This window comes from Pleurodeles waltl, chromosome 3_1 (assembly GCF_031143425.1).
Source record: "Pleurodeles waltl isolate 20211129_DDA chromosome 3_1, aPleWal1.hap1.20221129, whole genome shotgun sequence".
Classification (NCBI taxonomy): Eukaryota; Metazoa; Chordata; class Amphibia; order Caudata; family Salamandridae; genus Pleurodeles; species Pleurodeles waltl.
Window position 1 is genome coordinate 1,343,946,921 of NC_090440.1, and position 16,922 is coordinate 1,343,963,842.

At 46.6% G+C, this 16,922-nt stretch overlaps 1 protein-coding gene across 2 annotated transcripts in view; it reads right to left on the reverse strand.

Moving 5' to 3' along the window:
- The window catches only part of TREH (trehalase), a 131,637-nt gene that overhangs the window by 18,854 nt on the left and 95,861 nt on the right, over window positions 1-16,922 (reverse strand). The window contains exons 13-14 of one of the 2 annotated variants that reach the window (XM_069224786.1): window positions 15,683-15,794; window positions 13,341-13,453 (exon numbers count right to left, since the gene is read on the reverse strand). In XM_069224786.1, coding sequence (XP_069080887.1) covers window positions 13,341-13,453; window positions 15,683-15,794 — 225 coding nt within the window. The remainder of the gene's footprint in view (window positions 1-13,340; window positions 13,454-15,682; window positions 15,795-16,922) is intronic. The other variant, XM_069224787.1, reaches the window with a different exon arrangement.

A 16,922-nucleotide genomic window follows, 5' to 3' on the forward strand; every position in this document is an offset into this window, starting at 1 on the left:
CAGCTCCCTCGTGCTCCGGTGCCACTGTACCTCCGCCTGATGATGCTGATGCACACAAGAACAGGGAGACCACAAAAGGGGGGGGGGGAAACAGAAGAAGACAGGTTGAGTGCATGGCTTACCGCTACAGTTGGTGGACAATACAGACACAGCAGCCCCCTGCACTACGCCGCGCTGTTGGGCTCTACAGATGCTGTGCCTGGGATATGGCCTACATGGCTATGGTCGACATCTACACACATAGATGACACAGGGGCATGTATACCTGTACTTGGCACTCTACAGGGGCCAAGCCTACGGAACTCGCCCTGGCCTAGAGGAACCCAGAGCCCTCCTCCCCCACCCAGACACCTTCACTGCGCACAAAGTCCGCAGAATGATGTTGTACTCACCCCCTTGTGTCTGCTGTGATGCCCTCAAGTGCCCATCCAACTCAGGGTAGGCCACCGCCAGGATCCGGAACATCAGGGGGGTCATGGTGCGACGGACACCCCTCCCACGTTGGGAGGCCATCCTCAGCTGAGCCTCCGCCGTCTTCTTGCTCCAGCGGCGAATGTCCTCCCATCTTTTACAGCAGTGGGTGCTCCGTCTGTGGTGGACCCCCAGGGTCCGGACATCCTTGGCGATGGCACGCCAAATATCCTTCTTCTGGTGGGCGCTGACCTAAATGAAATGAAGAAGAGACGTCATTAGCAACTGCACCGTCGAAGTGAGTGGCCCACATCCCTACCCTTGACATGTGGCACATGCATTCACAGTCCTTCATGCACGCAGAACTGCCCCCTTCATTCTTATAACCAGCCCTCTCCACTCAGGCATAGCCCATACAACGTGCTCCCTGTGTACTTACCTGTTGGTCTGGAGGACCGTAGAGTAGCGTGTACTGGGGGAGGACCCCGTCCACGAGTTTCTCCAACTCCTGTGCAGTGAAGGCTGGGGCCCTTTCCCCAGACGCACAAGCCATTGTCTCTTCCAGACCGTAGGTCCTCTCCTGTCGAAGATCAGGTATCGAGTGATTGAACTGATAATAAATGGCGGTGACGTCCGCGGCGGTGCGTACCATCACCGCCGGCGCACTTCATCATTGGCTCCTGGGACCCATAGGGTCCAATGTTAACCAATGCAGCATTGCGCCGCGGTCTTTGACCGCCTACCGCGACGGTGTACAACACCAGCGCAGTTACCTCACATCCCATTGTCCCAATTTAGAGGTCAGGCAGCCGCCATTTCAGGGGCCCACATGGGTTCATTTTTAAGTGCGTCACACATACCTAGGCCTAGATTCAACACACATACAGGCAACTTTTTGGATTATGATTCGTGTTCTGTGTAGACTGTGGGTACATACCTCTGAGTTGTTTGACTCTGTGGTCGCTGTTGTCCTTCCTAGGCACTATCCGCTGGGACATGTGAGGAGATGGCGGAATCCTCCGATGTACCGACCGCTGGTGGACCTGTTGACAATGGAGGAGCGACATTTAATCATCACCTACAGGTTTGACCGTGCCACAATCCAGGAACTGTGTACCCAGTTGGAGCCTGTCCTGATGTCAGCAATCCGCCATCCCACAGGAATCCCCCCTCAAGTGCAGGTGCTATCAGTGCTCCATTTCCTTGCAAGTGGGTCATTTCAAACAACAGTGGCCATGGCATCAGGGATGTCCCAGCCTATGTTTTCGAACGTGTTGGCCAGAGTGTTGTCTGCCCTGCTGAAACACATGCAGAGCTACATCGTTTTCCCTCAGGTGGAGGATTTGCCCACAGTGAAAGGTGACTTCTATGCCCTTGGACATATCCCCAACATCATAGGTGCCATTGATGGGACCCATGTAGCTCTGGTCCCCCCCCACAGAAGTGAACAGGTGTACAGGAACCGGAAGAGTTATCATTCCATGAATGTACAGATGGTATGTTTGGCAGACCAGTACATCTCCCAGGTAAATGCTGTGTTCCCTGACTCTGTGCATGACGCCTACATCCTGTGATGGGTCAACTCCAGAGGCACCGCGTGTGGCTATTAGGGGACTCTGGTTACCCCAACCTGTAATGGCTACTGACCCCAGTGAGGAATCCCAGGACCAGGGCAGAGGAACGCTACAATGAGGCCCATGGGCGGACTAGGAGGGTCATCGAACGCACCTTCGGCCTCCTGAAGGCCAGGTTCAGGTGCCGCCATATGACAGGTGGTTCCCTATTCTGCTCACCAAGGAAGGTGTGCCAGATCATCGTGGCCTGCTGTATACTTCACAATTTGGCTTTGCGACAACAGGTGCCTTTTCTGCAGGAGGATGGTCCATATGACGGTGTTGTGGCAGCTGTGGAGCCTGTGACAGTGATGAGGAGGAAGCAGAGGAAGAAGACATTGACAACAGGGACTCCGTTATCCAGCAATATTTCCAGTGACACACAGGTGAGAATACATTCCTGCCTACTACAAGTACTTTCACACTTCTACCTCTATCCTGTCTGTTGATTTCAACCAGTATATGGTAACTGAGTTGTACATTTCCATTTCGGTTTCACAGGTGTGGTTTCCAACGTGTGTCTGCTTAGATTCCTCATGGACTGTGTGACATAGGTATGTTGACATTACATTTGAGAACGCATTTTGTCACTGTCATTGCTAATACACATTTGCAAAATCACAGACTGACTCCAGGTTGTTTTGTGCTTCAAGGGTGTTTATTACAGTGCTAAATATTGGAGGGGGGTTGTAAAATGGTGAGGGGTGATGGTGGTGGAATGTCCATGGCAGAGTCCAGTCTATTTGTCTCACAGGTGCATTGCCCATATGGGCATAGGAAGTGGAGCTGGGGCAGTTCCAATATGGACAGGGTTACAAAGTGGGACAGTAGGATGACAATCAGGGTGGTCTTATTTCTTGGCGTGGGTCTTGGCATCCTGCTCCGTCTTGTACCTGGTTCTCAGGGACCGCTTGCGGGGTGGTTCTCCGTCTGCAGGGGGTGGAATGCTGGTGTGGTGGTCCTGTGGCGGTGCCTCCTGTCCACTAGCGCCGGCGGAGGTGGAGGGCAGTTCATCGTCCAGGCTAGTGTCAGGGGCCCCTTGGAGTGCCACAGTGTCCCTCCTGGTGTTCAGTATCTCCTTCAGCACCCTACGATGGTGCCCAGGGCGGTGCGGATGGTTCTGAGTTCCTCCCTGAAGCCCAAATACTGTTCCTCCTGCAGGCGCTGGGTCCTCTGAAACTTGGCCAGTACCGTTGCAATCGGCTCCTGGGAGTGGTGGTATGCTCCCATGATGGAGGAGAGGGCCTCGTGGAGAGTGGGTTCCCTAGGCCTGTCCGCCCCCTGTCGCACAGCAGCCCTCCCAGTTCCCCTGTGTTCCTGTGCCTCCGTCCCCTGGACCGTGTGCCCACTGCCACTGCCCCCAGGTCCCTGTTGTTGTTGGGGTGGTGGGTTATCCTGGGTTCCCTGTAGTGGTGGACACACAGCTGATTGACGTGTCCTGGGGACGGAGGTATGGGCCGGCTGGTTGGGTGCTCTGCTGGTGTTACCAGAGGGTGGAAGGTCTGTGGTGGGCTGTGCCTGTGTGAGGGGAACCGACTGTCCCGAGGCCCACGATGGTCTGGGCTGGTCATCTAGATCCAGGTGGACAGAGCTGCTGTCATCCCTGTGGGCCTCTTCTGTGGGTGGGGTGGAGATGTCTGGACCCTCCTGTCTGGTGACATTGGGTAGTGGTCCTGCAGGGGTGGAAAGGCATGACTATTGCATCTGTGTGTTTCATGGTGTGCAATGGGTGGGTGACCATGTACCCCAGTGCTAGCATTCCTGTGGGTGGGCTTGTGTGATGATGGTTGAGGGGGGTGTTATGGGTATGTGCAGTGGGCATGGTTTAGTGATGGGTGTCCATGCTTTGTTTATGCATGCAGGGCTTGGTGATGGGATGGGTGGTTTGTGATATTGGTACATTTGTGAGGAGTTGGAGTGATAGGGGTGGGGGCGAGGGTGGGGGTATGTGATAGCATGCAGGTAGGGTGGGGGATATGATTGGTAAGTCAAATCTTAACTGAGTCCATTCCTCCACCGACTCCTGCGAGGCCCTCAGGATGCAGAATAGTCAAGACCTGCTCCTCCCATGTTGTTAGTTGTGGGGGAGGAGGTGGGGGTCCGCCGCCAGTCCGCTGTACCGCGATGTTGTGTCTGGAGACCACAGAACGCACCTTCCTCCGTAGGTTGTTCCACCTCTTCCTAATGTCGTCCCTATTTCTTGGGTGCTGTCCCACTGCGTTGACCCTGTCGACTATTCTTCGCCATAGCTCCATCTTCCTAGCTATGGAGGTGTGCTTCACCTGTGAGCCAAATAGCTGTGGCTCTACCCGTACGATTTCCTCCACCATGACCCTGAGCTCCTCCTCAGAGAACCTGGGGTGTCTTTGCCGTGCCATGGGGTGGTGTAGGTGATGTGTGGGGTGGTGTATGTGGTGATAAGTGTGGTGATATGTAGTGGTGTGTGGTGTTTTGTGCGTGGAAGCTGTGTGGGTGATGGTGTTGAGTGTCTGTGGCTGCTAGTTTGTGGATGGTGGTGTCTCTCTCTCTCTGCTTCGTTCTCAATTGTTGTCGTAGGGGTTTGTGGGTGATGTGGGTGTGTGTTTTATATAGTATTGAGTGTGTGGGTGTGGTGTGTGTATGTGTCTCAGGTGTGTGTCTTTCGAATTGTCCAATGTGGTGGTGTTTTGGAGATGTGTGTGTATTTTGAGCGCGGCGGTGTGTACCGCCAATGGAATACCACGGTTGAAAGACCGCCGCGTGGATTCGTGGGTTGTGATAGCATGGGAGTATTTCTGTTGGCGTGACGGTGTCGGTTTTGTTTTCACCAGTTTATCACTGACCTTTGGTGTGGCGGACTTGTGTGGGTGTCCGAATTTTGTCAGATTTCGGGATGTGGGTCATAATAGCTGTGGCGGATTTCCGCGGCCATGGCGGTGTGTTGGCGGTCTTCTGCACGGCGGTAAGCGGCTTTTACCGCCAATGTTGTAATGACCCCCTATATGTATGCACAAAACAGCTTTATACTAAAGATGCAGGCGCTTAGAATAATGCTGACCAGTATTAGTAGCAACCTAGCTTGCGGAATGTCAAAGTAAATGATATCCGTTTCAGCATGCATCGCGCTCATCTAAGGGGTGGAGTGATCAGTGTAGGGAAAGGTGCGGAAGACATTGGGATGCAAAGGGTTAATTAGCTTGAGCAGTGTAGATGAGTGTGATGCCTGCTGAAACCCCCCACCCCAAAACAACGTGGAAAAGTTCATGATATTATTTTCAATCTTGTTTGTTTAGAAGACTCCGTCTCAACCTTAAGAACGAGAGTACAGGGAGAAGATGGAATGAAAACAAAGGCTGGAGAAGGGCAGAGCAGCCAAGTACTGATAACATAGCTAGAAAATGCCAGAAAGAGATAGAATCCAAGCTTTGAGTTATTTAAGCACTGAAGTGTGGGTGAGGGACTGGAAGCTTGCAGATGGAGTTGTGAAAGCTGCCATGGCCCAGCGCTGCTTCCCTGTTTTGCTGACCGTGATGCTTGAGGGGGAGAGAGGTCCAAGCAGGCGGTAGAGGGCTTCCCAGCATTTCGTGGACTAAGTTAAGTTCCACACAGGGATGAAAGGCCTTTGTTTCTCTGCTCTATTATTATGACTGATTATTTATGCTTGCACTGTGTTTATAACCTGAAGTATTCAGCTCGTTAATATTTTGCTTTCTAAACCTCGTAGTGTGAACCTGCTACAGTAACTGAAACATGCATTTTGGTGTGCAGTAAATCAAAGCTTATCTGAAGTATTCAGTTTGTTTATATTTTGCTTCCTGGACATCGTAGTGAGAGCCTGCTGCAGTAATTGAAACATGCATTTTGGTGAGCAGTGAATCAAAGCTTATCTGAAGTATTCAACTCATTTATATTCTGCTTCCTGAACATCGTAGTGTGATGCATTTTGGTATGCAGTTAATCAAAACGTATATCTGTCAATGAACTCTTTGCTTATATATATGCATAGATGCTCTTTGTAGTGTACTTATATATAAATAGATGCTTTTCATTGCTATTCTTATTCTACTATTGTTAATGTGCTAAATGACTACATTTACCTGCAATTCTAGTAAAGCTAAATTGTATTTATAATTGGCGTGTGGTCCTTCATTGCGCGTCCTTATTGACTTATACTGAACAGGTGTCAACCAGTCACCTGGATAAGACAGTAGGTTTCCCTAGGTGCCGGCTGAGCTAGAGGCCAAATTCCACAGGTAGGCACGTTGCAGAAAACACCTCTGTTTTCTTTGAAAAAATGTGATGTGTCCACGTTGTGTTTTGGGGCATTTCCTGTCGCGGGCACTAGGCCTACCCACACAAGTGAGGTACCATTGTTATCTGGAGACTTGGGGGAATGCTGGGTGGAAGGAAATGTGTGGCTCCTCTCAGATTCCAGAACTTTCTGTCACCGAAATGTGAGGAAAAAGTGTTTTTAGCCAAATTTTGAGGTTTGCAAGGATTCTAGGTAACAGTACCTGGTGAGAGCCCCACAAGTCACCCCGCCTTGGATTCCCCTAGGTCTCTAGGTTTCAAAAATACACAGGTTCGGTAGGTTTCCCTAGGTGCTGGTTGAGCTAGAGGCCAAAATCCACAGGTAGGCACTTTGCAAAAAACACCTGTTTCCTTTGAGGAAATGTGATGTGTCCATGTTGTGTTTTGGGGCATTTCCTGCTGCGGGCACTAGGCCTACCCACACAAGTAAGGTACCATTTTTATCGGGAGACTTGGGGGAACATAGAATAGCAAAACAAGTGTTATTGCCCCTTGTCTTTCTCTACAATTTTTCCTTCCAAATATAAGAAGGTGTAAACAAGACGTGTATTTGAGAAATGCCCTGTAATTCACATGCTAGTATGGGCACCCCAAAATTCCGAGATCTGCAAATAACCACTGGTGCTCAACACCGTATCTTGTGCCCATTTTTTAAATACAAAGGTTTACTTGATACCTATTTTTCACTCTTTATATTTCAGCAAATGAATTGCTGTATACCAGGTAGAGAATGAAAACCCACTGCAAGGTGCAGCTCATTTATTGGCTCTGAGTACCTAGGGTTCTTGATGAACCTACAAGGCCTGTATATCCCCGCAACCAGAAGAGTCCAGCAGACATAACAGTATATTGCTTTAAAAAATCTGACATTGCAGGAAAAAGTTACAGAGTAAAACGTAGAGAAAGATGCCTGTTTTTATCACCTCAAGCTCAATATTTTTTTATTTCAGTTGTTACTTTCTGTAGGAAACCCTTGTAGGATCTACACAATTTACCCATTGCTGGATTCAGAATTTTGTCTACTTTTCAGAAATGTTTAGGTTTCTGGGATCCATCTTTAGTTTCACACCCATTTCTGTCACTCACTGGAAGGAGGGTAAAAGCACAAAAAATTCATAAAAATAGGGTATGACCCAGTAAAATGCCAAAATTGTTTAGAAAAATTGTGTTTTCTGATTCAAGTCTGCCTGTTCCTAAAAGCTGGGAAGCTGATGATTTTAGCACTGCAAACCCTTTGTTGGTGCCAGTTTCAGGGAAAAAAAAATCACAAGCCTTCTTCTGCAGCCCTTTTTTCCCATTTAAAAAAAAAAAAAAGAAATGTTCACTTGATTTTGGCTAATTTCTTGGTCTCCTTCAGGGGAACCCACAAAGTCTGGGCACCTCTAGAATCCCTAGGATGTTTGAAAAAAGGACGCAAATTTGGCGTGGGAAGCTTATGTGGACAAAAAGTTATGAGGGCCTAAGCGAGCCCTGCCCCAAATAGGAAAAAAAGGCCTGCCACCTGAGAGGATAAGGACTGGCAGCGAAGGGGTTAATACAAAACAATAATAAACACAGTTTATTATCATTTTGTATTAAAGGGTTTGCAGCTGCTACTGCTGGCGGGGCGACTCCCCTCTGCCCTAGCAGAGGAGCCGCCCCTGGTTGTTTTTCTGTTTCCATATATTTTCCTGATGCAGCATCGCGTGAGCAATCCATGCCAGCCATGGTTGTTTGTTTGAATACATCCAGCAGCAAAGAGTAACCAGAACGCAGGCAACAAAGAATTAAAACCATTAATAATGCTGATTGTGGGCAACCCAAAAGCAGCAAAGAGCAACCCACAGCAGTGCCATAGTTATAGGGAGTCAGGGTAAAGGTTCTATGCAGTACTTAACTTGAGCCGGTGGTTCCCTTTGGGCCCAGCAGTACTGATTTTTGTGGACCGGTACTTGTTTTTTTTCCTCAATGGACATATCCTGAGAGCAAGAGAGGGAAAAACGCACAAAGGGGAAAGAAGGTAACAGAGCAGGGACGGCTCCTCCGCCCTCTCCAGCCCGGCAACAAGTTGCCAATCCTAGCCGCAGGGCAGGCTGGGAACCTGTGCCTGCAGTTGACATTAGAGGAGCGGCACAGCGAGGAAAGCTTTAAAAAAAATATTTATATTTATTATCATTTTATTTAATCTGCTCCCCCCCCCAACCAAGCAACAGATTTTATATATGCCCAGATAACACCCAATTGATCTCTGGGATTTCCTGGGGCTATCGAATTAAACTACTGGATGTCATAAAGTGTTATGAAACTTAACCCTACAAAACATGTGCTACTGATTTCTCAGTGCAGTGCAATAGCTCTGTGGCCCATTTCTGACAACCCGTGATGGGTCCTTGTTCTGCCCCTTCTTCAGGGGTGCGCAACCGAGGCAAATGTGTTGATCCCAATCTCTTAAGTCACAGGTAGCAGAGGTGGCAAGATCCGTGCTTTCCAACTAAACACACAGCACCATATGCTTCCATCCATTCCAAAGAGAATCCATGTTCCAATAATAAATGCCCGTCCAATCTTCTATCCATCTATCTATGCCATCTATCTCTCTGCTCCTGAAAAAAATATACAATATCTTCATTGATCCAAAATACAGCTGCTCCCTAATTTGTGAAGTGCAAAGTTGCATTCTCTATCTCTCCCATTTTCAAACAGTTGCACTGTTGCCCATACAAAGTAGAGTAAAATTCAAGGCAAAAGTTAGTGCACAGACCCATCTACCAAGGCTATCTATTTTTATTTCATCCAAACTCAGGCCCAGATTTATCATTTTTCACACAGCGCAACACAGCAAGCCACCTTGCTGCACTTCGTAAAAGAGCAGGAATGCGGCGTATTTAACATATGGCGCATGCATGTTCTTTCCTAGTGCTGGCACACTTTTGCCTGCGAAGAGCCAATGCAGGCACCCTTGCGTAGTGGTGCAATGGAGCCAGCATTGTTGGCAGGATTGTTTTTGTGCAGGAAGGGGTACATCTTCCTGCACAAAAACAATCCTGAGAGGCATTTTCTTCTTTCTACGTGTGCTGCCGAATGCAGCACACGTATAAAGAGGAAGAAACAAAGAGAAATAAAAATAATTTATCCTTTTCATGCCTCACTTGGGGAGGCATAGCTTTTTTATTCATTCCTAGGTCTACCACTAATGGTAAATCCGTGAATGTGCCAAACTCCATAGTTGTATGTGTGGGAACACCCACGCTCCATCCATGGGACGCCTCCCTGGGGCAGGGTAATGCAAGGCAGGGTTTTGCGCTGCTTGCCCTACTCTAATTTTATCAAATCATGCAGGACCACACAAGGTGGCCTTATGTTGCTTGATAAAGCTCACTTTTGCGCCTCCCTTCGCCCCTTAGCCTGGTGCAAGGGCGACGCAAAAATAAATCTGGCCCCAGATGTATAAGCCTTCTTGAGCTTTAAGATCTACTTGTCAATGCCTATTGGTTGTACTCGGAGCAAAAATTTTGACTTTTGCTGTTAGTTCTTTTTCAACTGCTAGTGCCGAAACATGGAATTCTCTGCCTCTGCATTTGAATTCGGAATCATCGCTACTTTTAGGAAACTTTTAATAATCCACCTTTTCAATGACTACTGGTTAGAGGTATACGTAAGTGATAGGTTTGCGGGTGCCATTAAACTTTGGTGTAGGTGCACTCTACAAATGACCAATAACATAACATCAAGCACAGCAATAAATTGTGAATTGCATATATTTTATTTCTAATTCCTTTTACCAGTGCAGTTTACCTACATGCTGCGACCCACGACCAGACTAGAGCACCACTATGGTCATTTATGAATGGCACCAAAAAGCTTCCCACTTAGGAAGGACTGCAATTCAACATTCTTCCAACCACCTACTCCCACCATGTTCTCGGTGTTACCTGTCCATTATTGCACTTCGGCAGCCAGGCGCAGATTAATATAAATGCACATAAAACGAGTTTACAATGTAATCTAGAAATAGGGTTTCCCCCAAAATCCCTACTCTTAATCTCAACTAAATCTCACTCATGAAATCACGTGAAAGTAGATAGTTTTAAAAACAGCCGCTACCCCACTTTTTTATTTTTTTTATACAGTGGAAGGCCCTCTACCAGGAGCAGAAACATGAAGTAAATCAAATAAAACACAGAAGTTAATCTTCAGTGTGAAAAGCGTAAAAGAATACAAAAAAATAGTTCACTTTAATCAGATGAACAAGCTGGCTATGTAGTTACATCTCTCAACAAATTTAAAGAAGACAGAGTTGATCCTGTTTAAAATGTGCTTGACTTTTTTTTTTTTAAAGGTGCGCTTCACCCTACCTTAAAGAAACAGGAATAAGAGCCTTAAATATCGGGGGCCTCGTTTACAAAGATTACGCCAAATCAGAAGGGCAGAAATGTACTGCATTTACGGGGTATGGTTCATTCCTGCCTTTTCACCCAGTGCACAATTTGGTGCCTAGCGCTAACACAGGCACCCCTGCACCATGGTGCAAGGGTGTATGCGTTGTAGCACGATTGTTTTTGTGCAGGAAGGGACACCTTCCTGCACAAAAACAATCCATGTAGGTGTTTTCCTTGTTCGAGGAAAAATGAAAATGTTTCTACTAGTTACACCTGCTCTGGGGAGGCATAAGGTTTTGGCGCTGCCCCAGATTTACATGATTTTGTAAGTCTGGGGAAGCGTAAAAACTCCACGGGTGTTGTGTGAGAACAACTACCGCAATGCCTCCTTGATGCAGCGTAAGGCAACGCAGCGCCTTGCGCTGCCTTGCTCCATATCTATGAGGCTATGCAAAGCCGCGCCGTGTGGCTTTCCATCACCTCATAGATATCATTTCAAAGACCTGCACCAACGGAGCGTCTAAAAAAAGTAATCAGCCAGTGGTGCAGGCTTCTTGTAAATAACACCTAGGTTCTTTAGTGGCAGATGTAAGGGGAGACAAAAATAATTCTAACTGGGATTATGAGCTTATTTTGTACTGCTGCGTCTTCCCCCTGCCGTTAAACATAAGGGTAAGGCACTGCCACGTCTTCCTGACACTGAGGGAGGACGCGCTACCTGCTTCTTGCAGCCTCCTGAGACAGACCCTTTGTGAGGGAAATGCATTGACTCAGCACAGCATGTCTGCCTTTATTATTTTTTTGCAGTACTATATAGCGGAAACTAGACCCAAAGGTATTGAAGCGGCATGCTTTACATGAGCACCAGTTACATTCCACAAGGACACGTGATTTAAAAAAAATGTTTATTCTTTGTTAGGTATGGAGAGGTTAAGAGTCTAATTATGAGTATGCAGTGGCAGTCAAACCACCACAATCCTGGTGGTCAGGCCACCAGATTACAATGCTGGAGGTCGGACTGCCAGGAGACCACTGCCACCACCAGGATCATGGATCCCAAAGGTTTGACGGCAGAGCAAGTCGTGGTCAAGCATGGCGAGCCTGGTTCCCCTCCCCAGGTCCAAATTCAGCAGCTTTGGGCTGGCCTTAACGCTACATTCTAGCGCTCGCATCTTCCACCAAACACTTTCCAGTTGAGACAGGCGGTCTGGATCAGCCAAGCCCAATAAAAATAAAAATAACAATTGACGCTTTAAAAATAAGACAACTGAGAAAACTAGCGTTTTTAACGACAGCCTGGAATTCTAACACTGAAGATGCACTGAGTGCGGTTTTCAATATACCTTCAATATATTTAAGTAAATAAATATAAAAGTGTCTCAAGTCCAAAAATCAGCATTTATAGGAATATAGACACTAACAGCTTGGGAGCACATATCTCTTCAGGCACAAAAGAAATAAGGAGTTGGAGGAGGCTTAGTAACTCATTTACGTAACTCAAAACAACAAGCATTTGCAATGCAACCAGTCTCGCGTTTGCCTGAGTTAGAGCAATTAGCATTGTAAACTCCTAACCAGACTTTTCTTGCCACATAAATTGAAAATGAAAATAAAACATTTTCACATAACTAACTGGACTTTTCTTGCCATATAAACTGAAAAGTAAAAGTTTCACATAAGCAAGCTGACGAATGCCATCAGTGCAAAGCAGAGACACAAAGGGAAATAAAAGTTCACTCGTAGTGAAACTTATCGGCAAAAGTGCAATTATCCATGTAACCGGCAAAAGTGCAATTAACTATGTACCAGGATCGATGTCATGCAAAGCGATCGACTTCTGCCCAGCGATATCGCGCTGCGAAAAAAGAGAAAAAGTAGTCCAGAAACCAGACGGAAAACGTGGAGCCTTGTATGTTTTCAGTACTTGGTGGCAGCGCTTGAGGAGGGCTAAACACCAGAAAAGGCATGACTTATGCATGCCTTTCACTAATGAAAGCAAGCAGATTTTAAAAGGCAAGATCATGAACCAATGAAAGAAACTGACGTGACATGGGTTTGGTTTGAAGCCCAAAGAGAGATTACAACACGAGATGGAGCGATTTGTGCTCGCTTGTAATTAGCTAGGGCTATGCAAAAGATTTTGAAAGCAAAGTTGGCACCATGGATTCACAGTACTCGACACTGAAAAGCACCACTGCCCCACAATGAATCAAGCAAAGGGCATTCGTACTCCAGTGTGAAGACATTGGTTTTCTGGTTTGGGTGGGGTCTGTTGACAGGGACTTAGCTTAAGGGGCTGGGGGTGTTACACCACCCCCCCATATAAATGTATTTTGTGATAAATACTTGAGTGCAGGTGCTTTTAGTCGGGTATGGTGATGTGTCTGTCATAAACTCTCTCCCTTTCTCTGTATGGAAAGACTTAACATTTTTTGGTTATTTCACTAAATGCACATTCTCTCACTTAGTACACCTATCAATACACATTCATCTCCCTTTTCCCCTGCCCCTTAACAGCCTCTTGTGTGTCCTGCTTGTTGTACTATGTATTTTAACATCATTTGCCAGCGTGATGGTCAGATACCTGAAGCTAACACCTCCACCCCCACCACCAATCATACTGATACCAAGCTACGCCCCTGTACATTGACGAGACAGGTTGCCTTACCTTCTCAAACATGGCATTGTATTTCTCATATGCTGCATAGTTGCTCCTGACCCACTCCTGGGCAAGCTTCAATGCGATGTCCCGTCCCTTCTGAGAGCTCGACTTGGCTAGACCTGGTTCAGAAAGAAGAAGCTCTGTTTTACTGACAATGTAAATAGAGGGCTTTGCGTCAGCCCCTTCATCCATTGGCTTATTTAAATCAGCCCGGTTCTACCAATGGCTATAAAAATTGGCAATAACACTCTAGATCAGCCCAGAGATGTTTTCCCTCTCACCTTCATGCTATTGGGAGGTCTGGCATATCATTCTGCCTCCTATGGAGTGCGTGCATTCCAATACATGAGGGATTATTTTATGTATCCAAAGTAGTCTCAGCCATTATATGTTTTGCCATATTCTGTTTTTTTGTCTCAATCATGAATTCTATACTAAACATTTGTTTCCCTTCTAGTTTCTGCAGTAGGCATTTTTTTAATGTTTTCATTTTGGGTCACGGTGAGCCTGACCCTAATTTGGCCCCGTTTGTTTTTTGTTTATCACACCGGATAACGTTTTGGCGTTAACCTATTTCAAAATGATAATGGAAAAGCGTCATTTTTTTTTCCATAAATCTGTCTATTCGCTTTTTTTAACTTTACATTTTGTCATAGTTTGGCATTCGTTTCAGTGCAACATATTTTAGTGTGCAATGCTCACAGCGTTAAGTAGTGTTTAGTACATCGGCAACACAGTTTTACGGCATATGTTACATCATGTTTTTGCAACTGTTCAATTGTTAATGGAAAAGCATCATGATGACATGGTTATATGTGGATGCTTCAGCAAAGCCACCAATACTGCTAATATCAAACTTCCACCACCAAAGCTGCAACCCTAGAAACCACCAATACACCACCAATGACACACTATCTGAAGCACCACCATTACCAAATACTGGAAATCCAGGGTTTTATTTCCAAATCCCAGTGTGCCACAGGAGTGTTACTTTTATGACACTCCTGTGGCGCACACTCCAGGGCCAGATCTACAAGGCCACATAATGCCACTCTGAGTGGCTTTTCATGGCCTTGGAGACACAGAATGAGGCAACACAGCTCAAGTCACTGCATTGCCTCATACTGTGATGGGAGGCGTGCCATGGATGTTATGGTGGGTGTTCCCACGTAACTCCTATGACATTTGACATTCCCAGATTTGCAACAAGGTGCAAATCTGGGAATGCATCAAAAGCCTACTCCTCCCCAGAGGAGGTGTAAGAGAGGCACAATGAGGAGAAATAGCATATTTCTACTCGTTTTTCCTCTAAGTGTGCTGCATATAGATATGTAGTAGCTAACCCAAATTGCAATTCTGTAAAGTGTTACCAAACCACTAACTGGTTTTCTGATATGCCAAAAGGTTATTTTTGTGGTGAATCTGACTTTTTGAAAGCGGCAAAAGGATTCATACATATGGCCCCATATGTGGTCTGAGACCAATTGCTACATCAGTAATATGGTCCCTCAGCATGTCTTAATGTGAAAAACAGAGGTTTATGTTACCTCTTCTGAATGTTACTCGTTTTGAGTCCTCTGAATAATGGAAGATGGAGTCAGTCTTTGGTACAATTGAACAGGGGCAGCTCCTCCATTAGGGCGGAGAGTCGCCCCCTCGCCAGCAGCAGAAGCTACAATCCTTTCATCTCGAAGGGATAATAAACTAAGTTTATTATCCCTTTGTGGTGAAAGGGGCGGGCATTGGGGATTACAGCCACGGAGGAGAGTGCACAGAGCACTCCCCTCAGAGCGCATGTGTGTTTGGCCGGCCATCTCGGGCAAGCCAAACACACATGTGCAGTAGGCTCTCTCCAGCCCGGCAACAAGATGCCAATCCTGACGCTGCTCTGAGCAGCGTCAGGGTTGGCCGCAGGGCAGGCTGGGAGTCTGTGCTTGCAGCTGGAGCAAGAGGTAAGTGTTTTCTTTCTTTCTTTCTTTCTTTCTTTCTTTCTTTCTTTCTTAATTAAATGTTCTACACCCCCGGCTTCCCCCACCCCGCATGCCGCACGTCAACCCCCCACCTCACCCCTTTAAATAGTAGCGAGCCATGAGTGCGATTGAATCTGTGATCTTCTGGTTATTTGCAGCTCTCTGCTGGGAATACCTGAGCGAAATGCTGATAGGCTCTGTTTGTTTAGGCACAGGGTACTGGGGTATTGAATCTGAGTAAAGTGGCTGCATTAAATGTAATGACTCATATTCCTAATTTAAAAGTAACACTACCACCACTGTACTACACTGCTCACCAAGTGGAAGACCGTGGTGAACTAGCGCCTCCTCATGGCAAATGAGGAGTAGCAGTCTTACCCTCAATGACCATGTGCTGGAGGGGCGGCCAGGCATTCGGTAAGTCCCACTGCTGCCCAGATTCTTCCAATGAGGTGGGAAGACCATTCTTGTAGGACAGTGCATTGGTCTTCTATTGGAGAAAACGAGGGTCATTAATCTGTGAACTTGTCAAAGACAGATGAGCACATTTTAGGTTGAGTCAATAACATATAAAACATTGTGTCATATCCCCTCAGGTCCTACCCCTTTGGCAATCCTCCCGCAGAAAGTATATCTCTACCCTCTGATTGCGAGACATGGTCTCTGATGAAGGTTTCTAACCTCCCTGGTCTCAAAGGTAGTTTCCGTGTTAGTCAGCAAACAGAAGTAGCCACTCCTGTGACCAATTTGGTTCTTTCATAGATTAATACTGCCATTACAGACTAATTAGAGATCTAGCAAAACATCTTTGGATCATGGCCAGTTCTTGCCGCTGAACTGTAAAATATCTGCCTGCTCTAGGTTTAAACATCCACTTCAAAATGGCAGCATTTTTGTCTCCTTCGCTCACCAGTTGAGCCTAGCTGCAGAGCCAGCATGATTTTGTGGCCTGGACTGTCCTGGTCTTAAGACCCTTGGGTATCATCCAGCCACCGTACCCCGAATATCATATTAAAACCGCCTCCCATGGGATGTACATGGGCACCCTGTGGTTTTGGTAGAGCAAAAGATGTAACCCACCAGGCTTATGCCGTGGTTGTGTGTATTCTTTCCTGTTGGTGATTTACTCTCCTTGACATTCTCTTAACGAGAACTGGGAGTACAAACCACACTTAGTCCATATTTATACTTTTTTAGCGCCGCATTTGCGTCGATTATTGACCCAAAAGCAGCGCAAACTTCCAAAATATAATGGAATTTGGGAAGATTGTGCCGATTTTGAGTCAAAAAACGACGCAAATTCGGCGCTAAAAAAGTATAAATATAGGCCTTTGTATCCAGAAAGTACGGATAGCAGGTTTACTCTGCAGACGGGGGCAAGTCTCTATTGAAAAGAATTACCCAATTCCTGATGTAAGAAGCAACCAAGCCCCATGATTGCACTGCGTGTTTATAGCAGGTCCTGAACACGAAGGTGGAACTGGGGTAAGGGGTGTATGCAGGTTTCTGAGCTGAAGTGCCTTTGAATTCACAGCATACTTCTTTCAAAAGATACTCTGGAAGCAAGAACTGTTTCAGAACGCGGTACGCTATTACGAAGCTGCAGATGTCTGAGGTA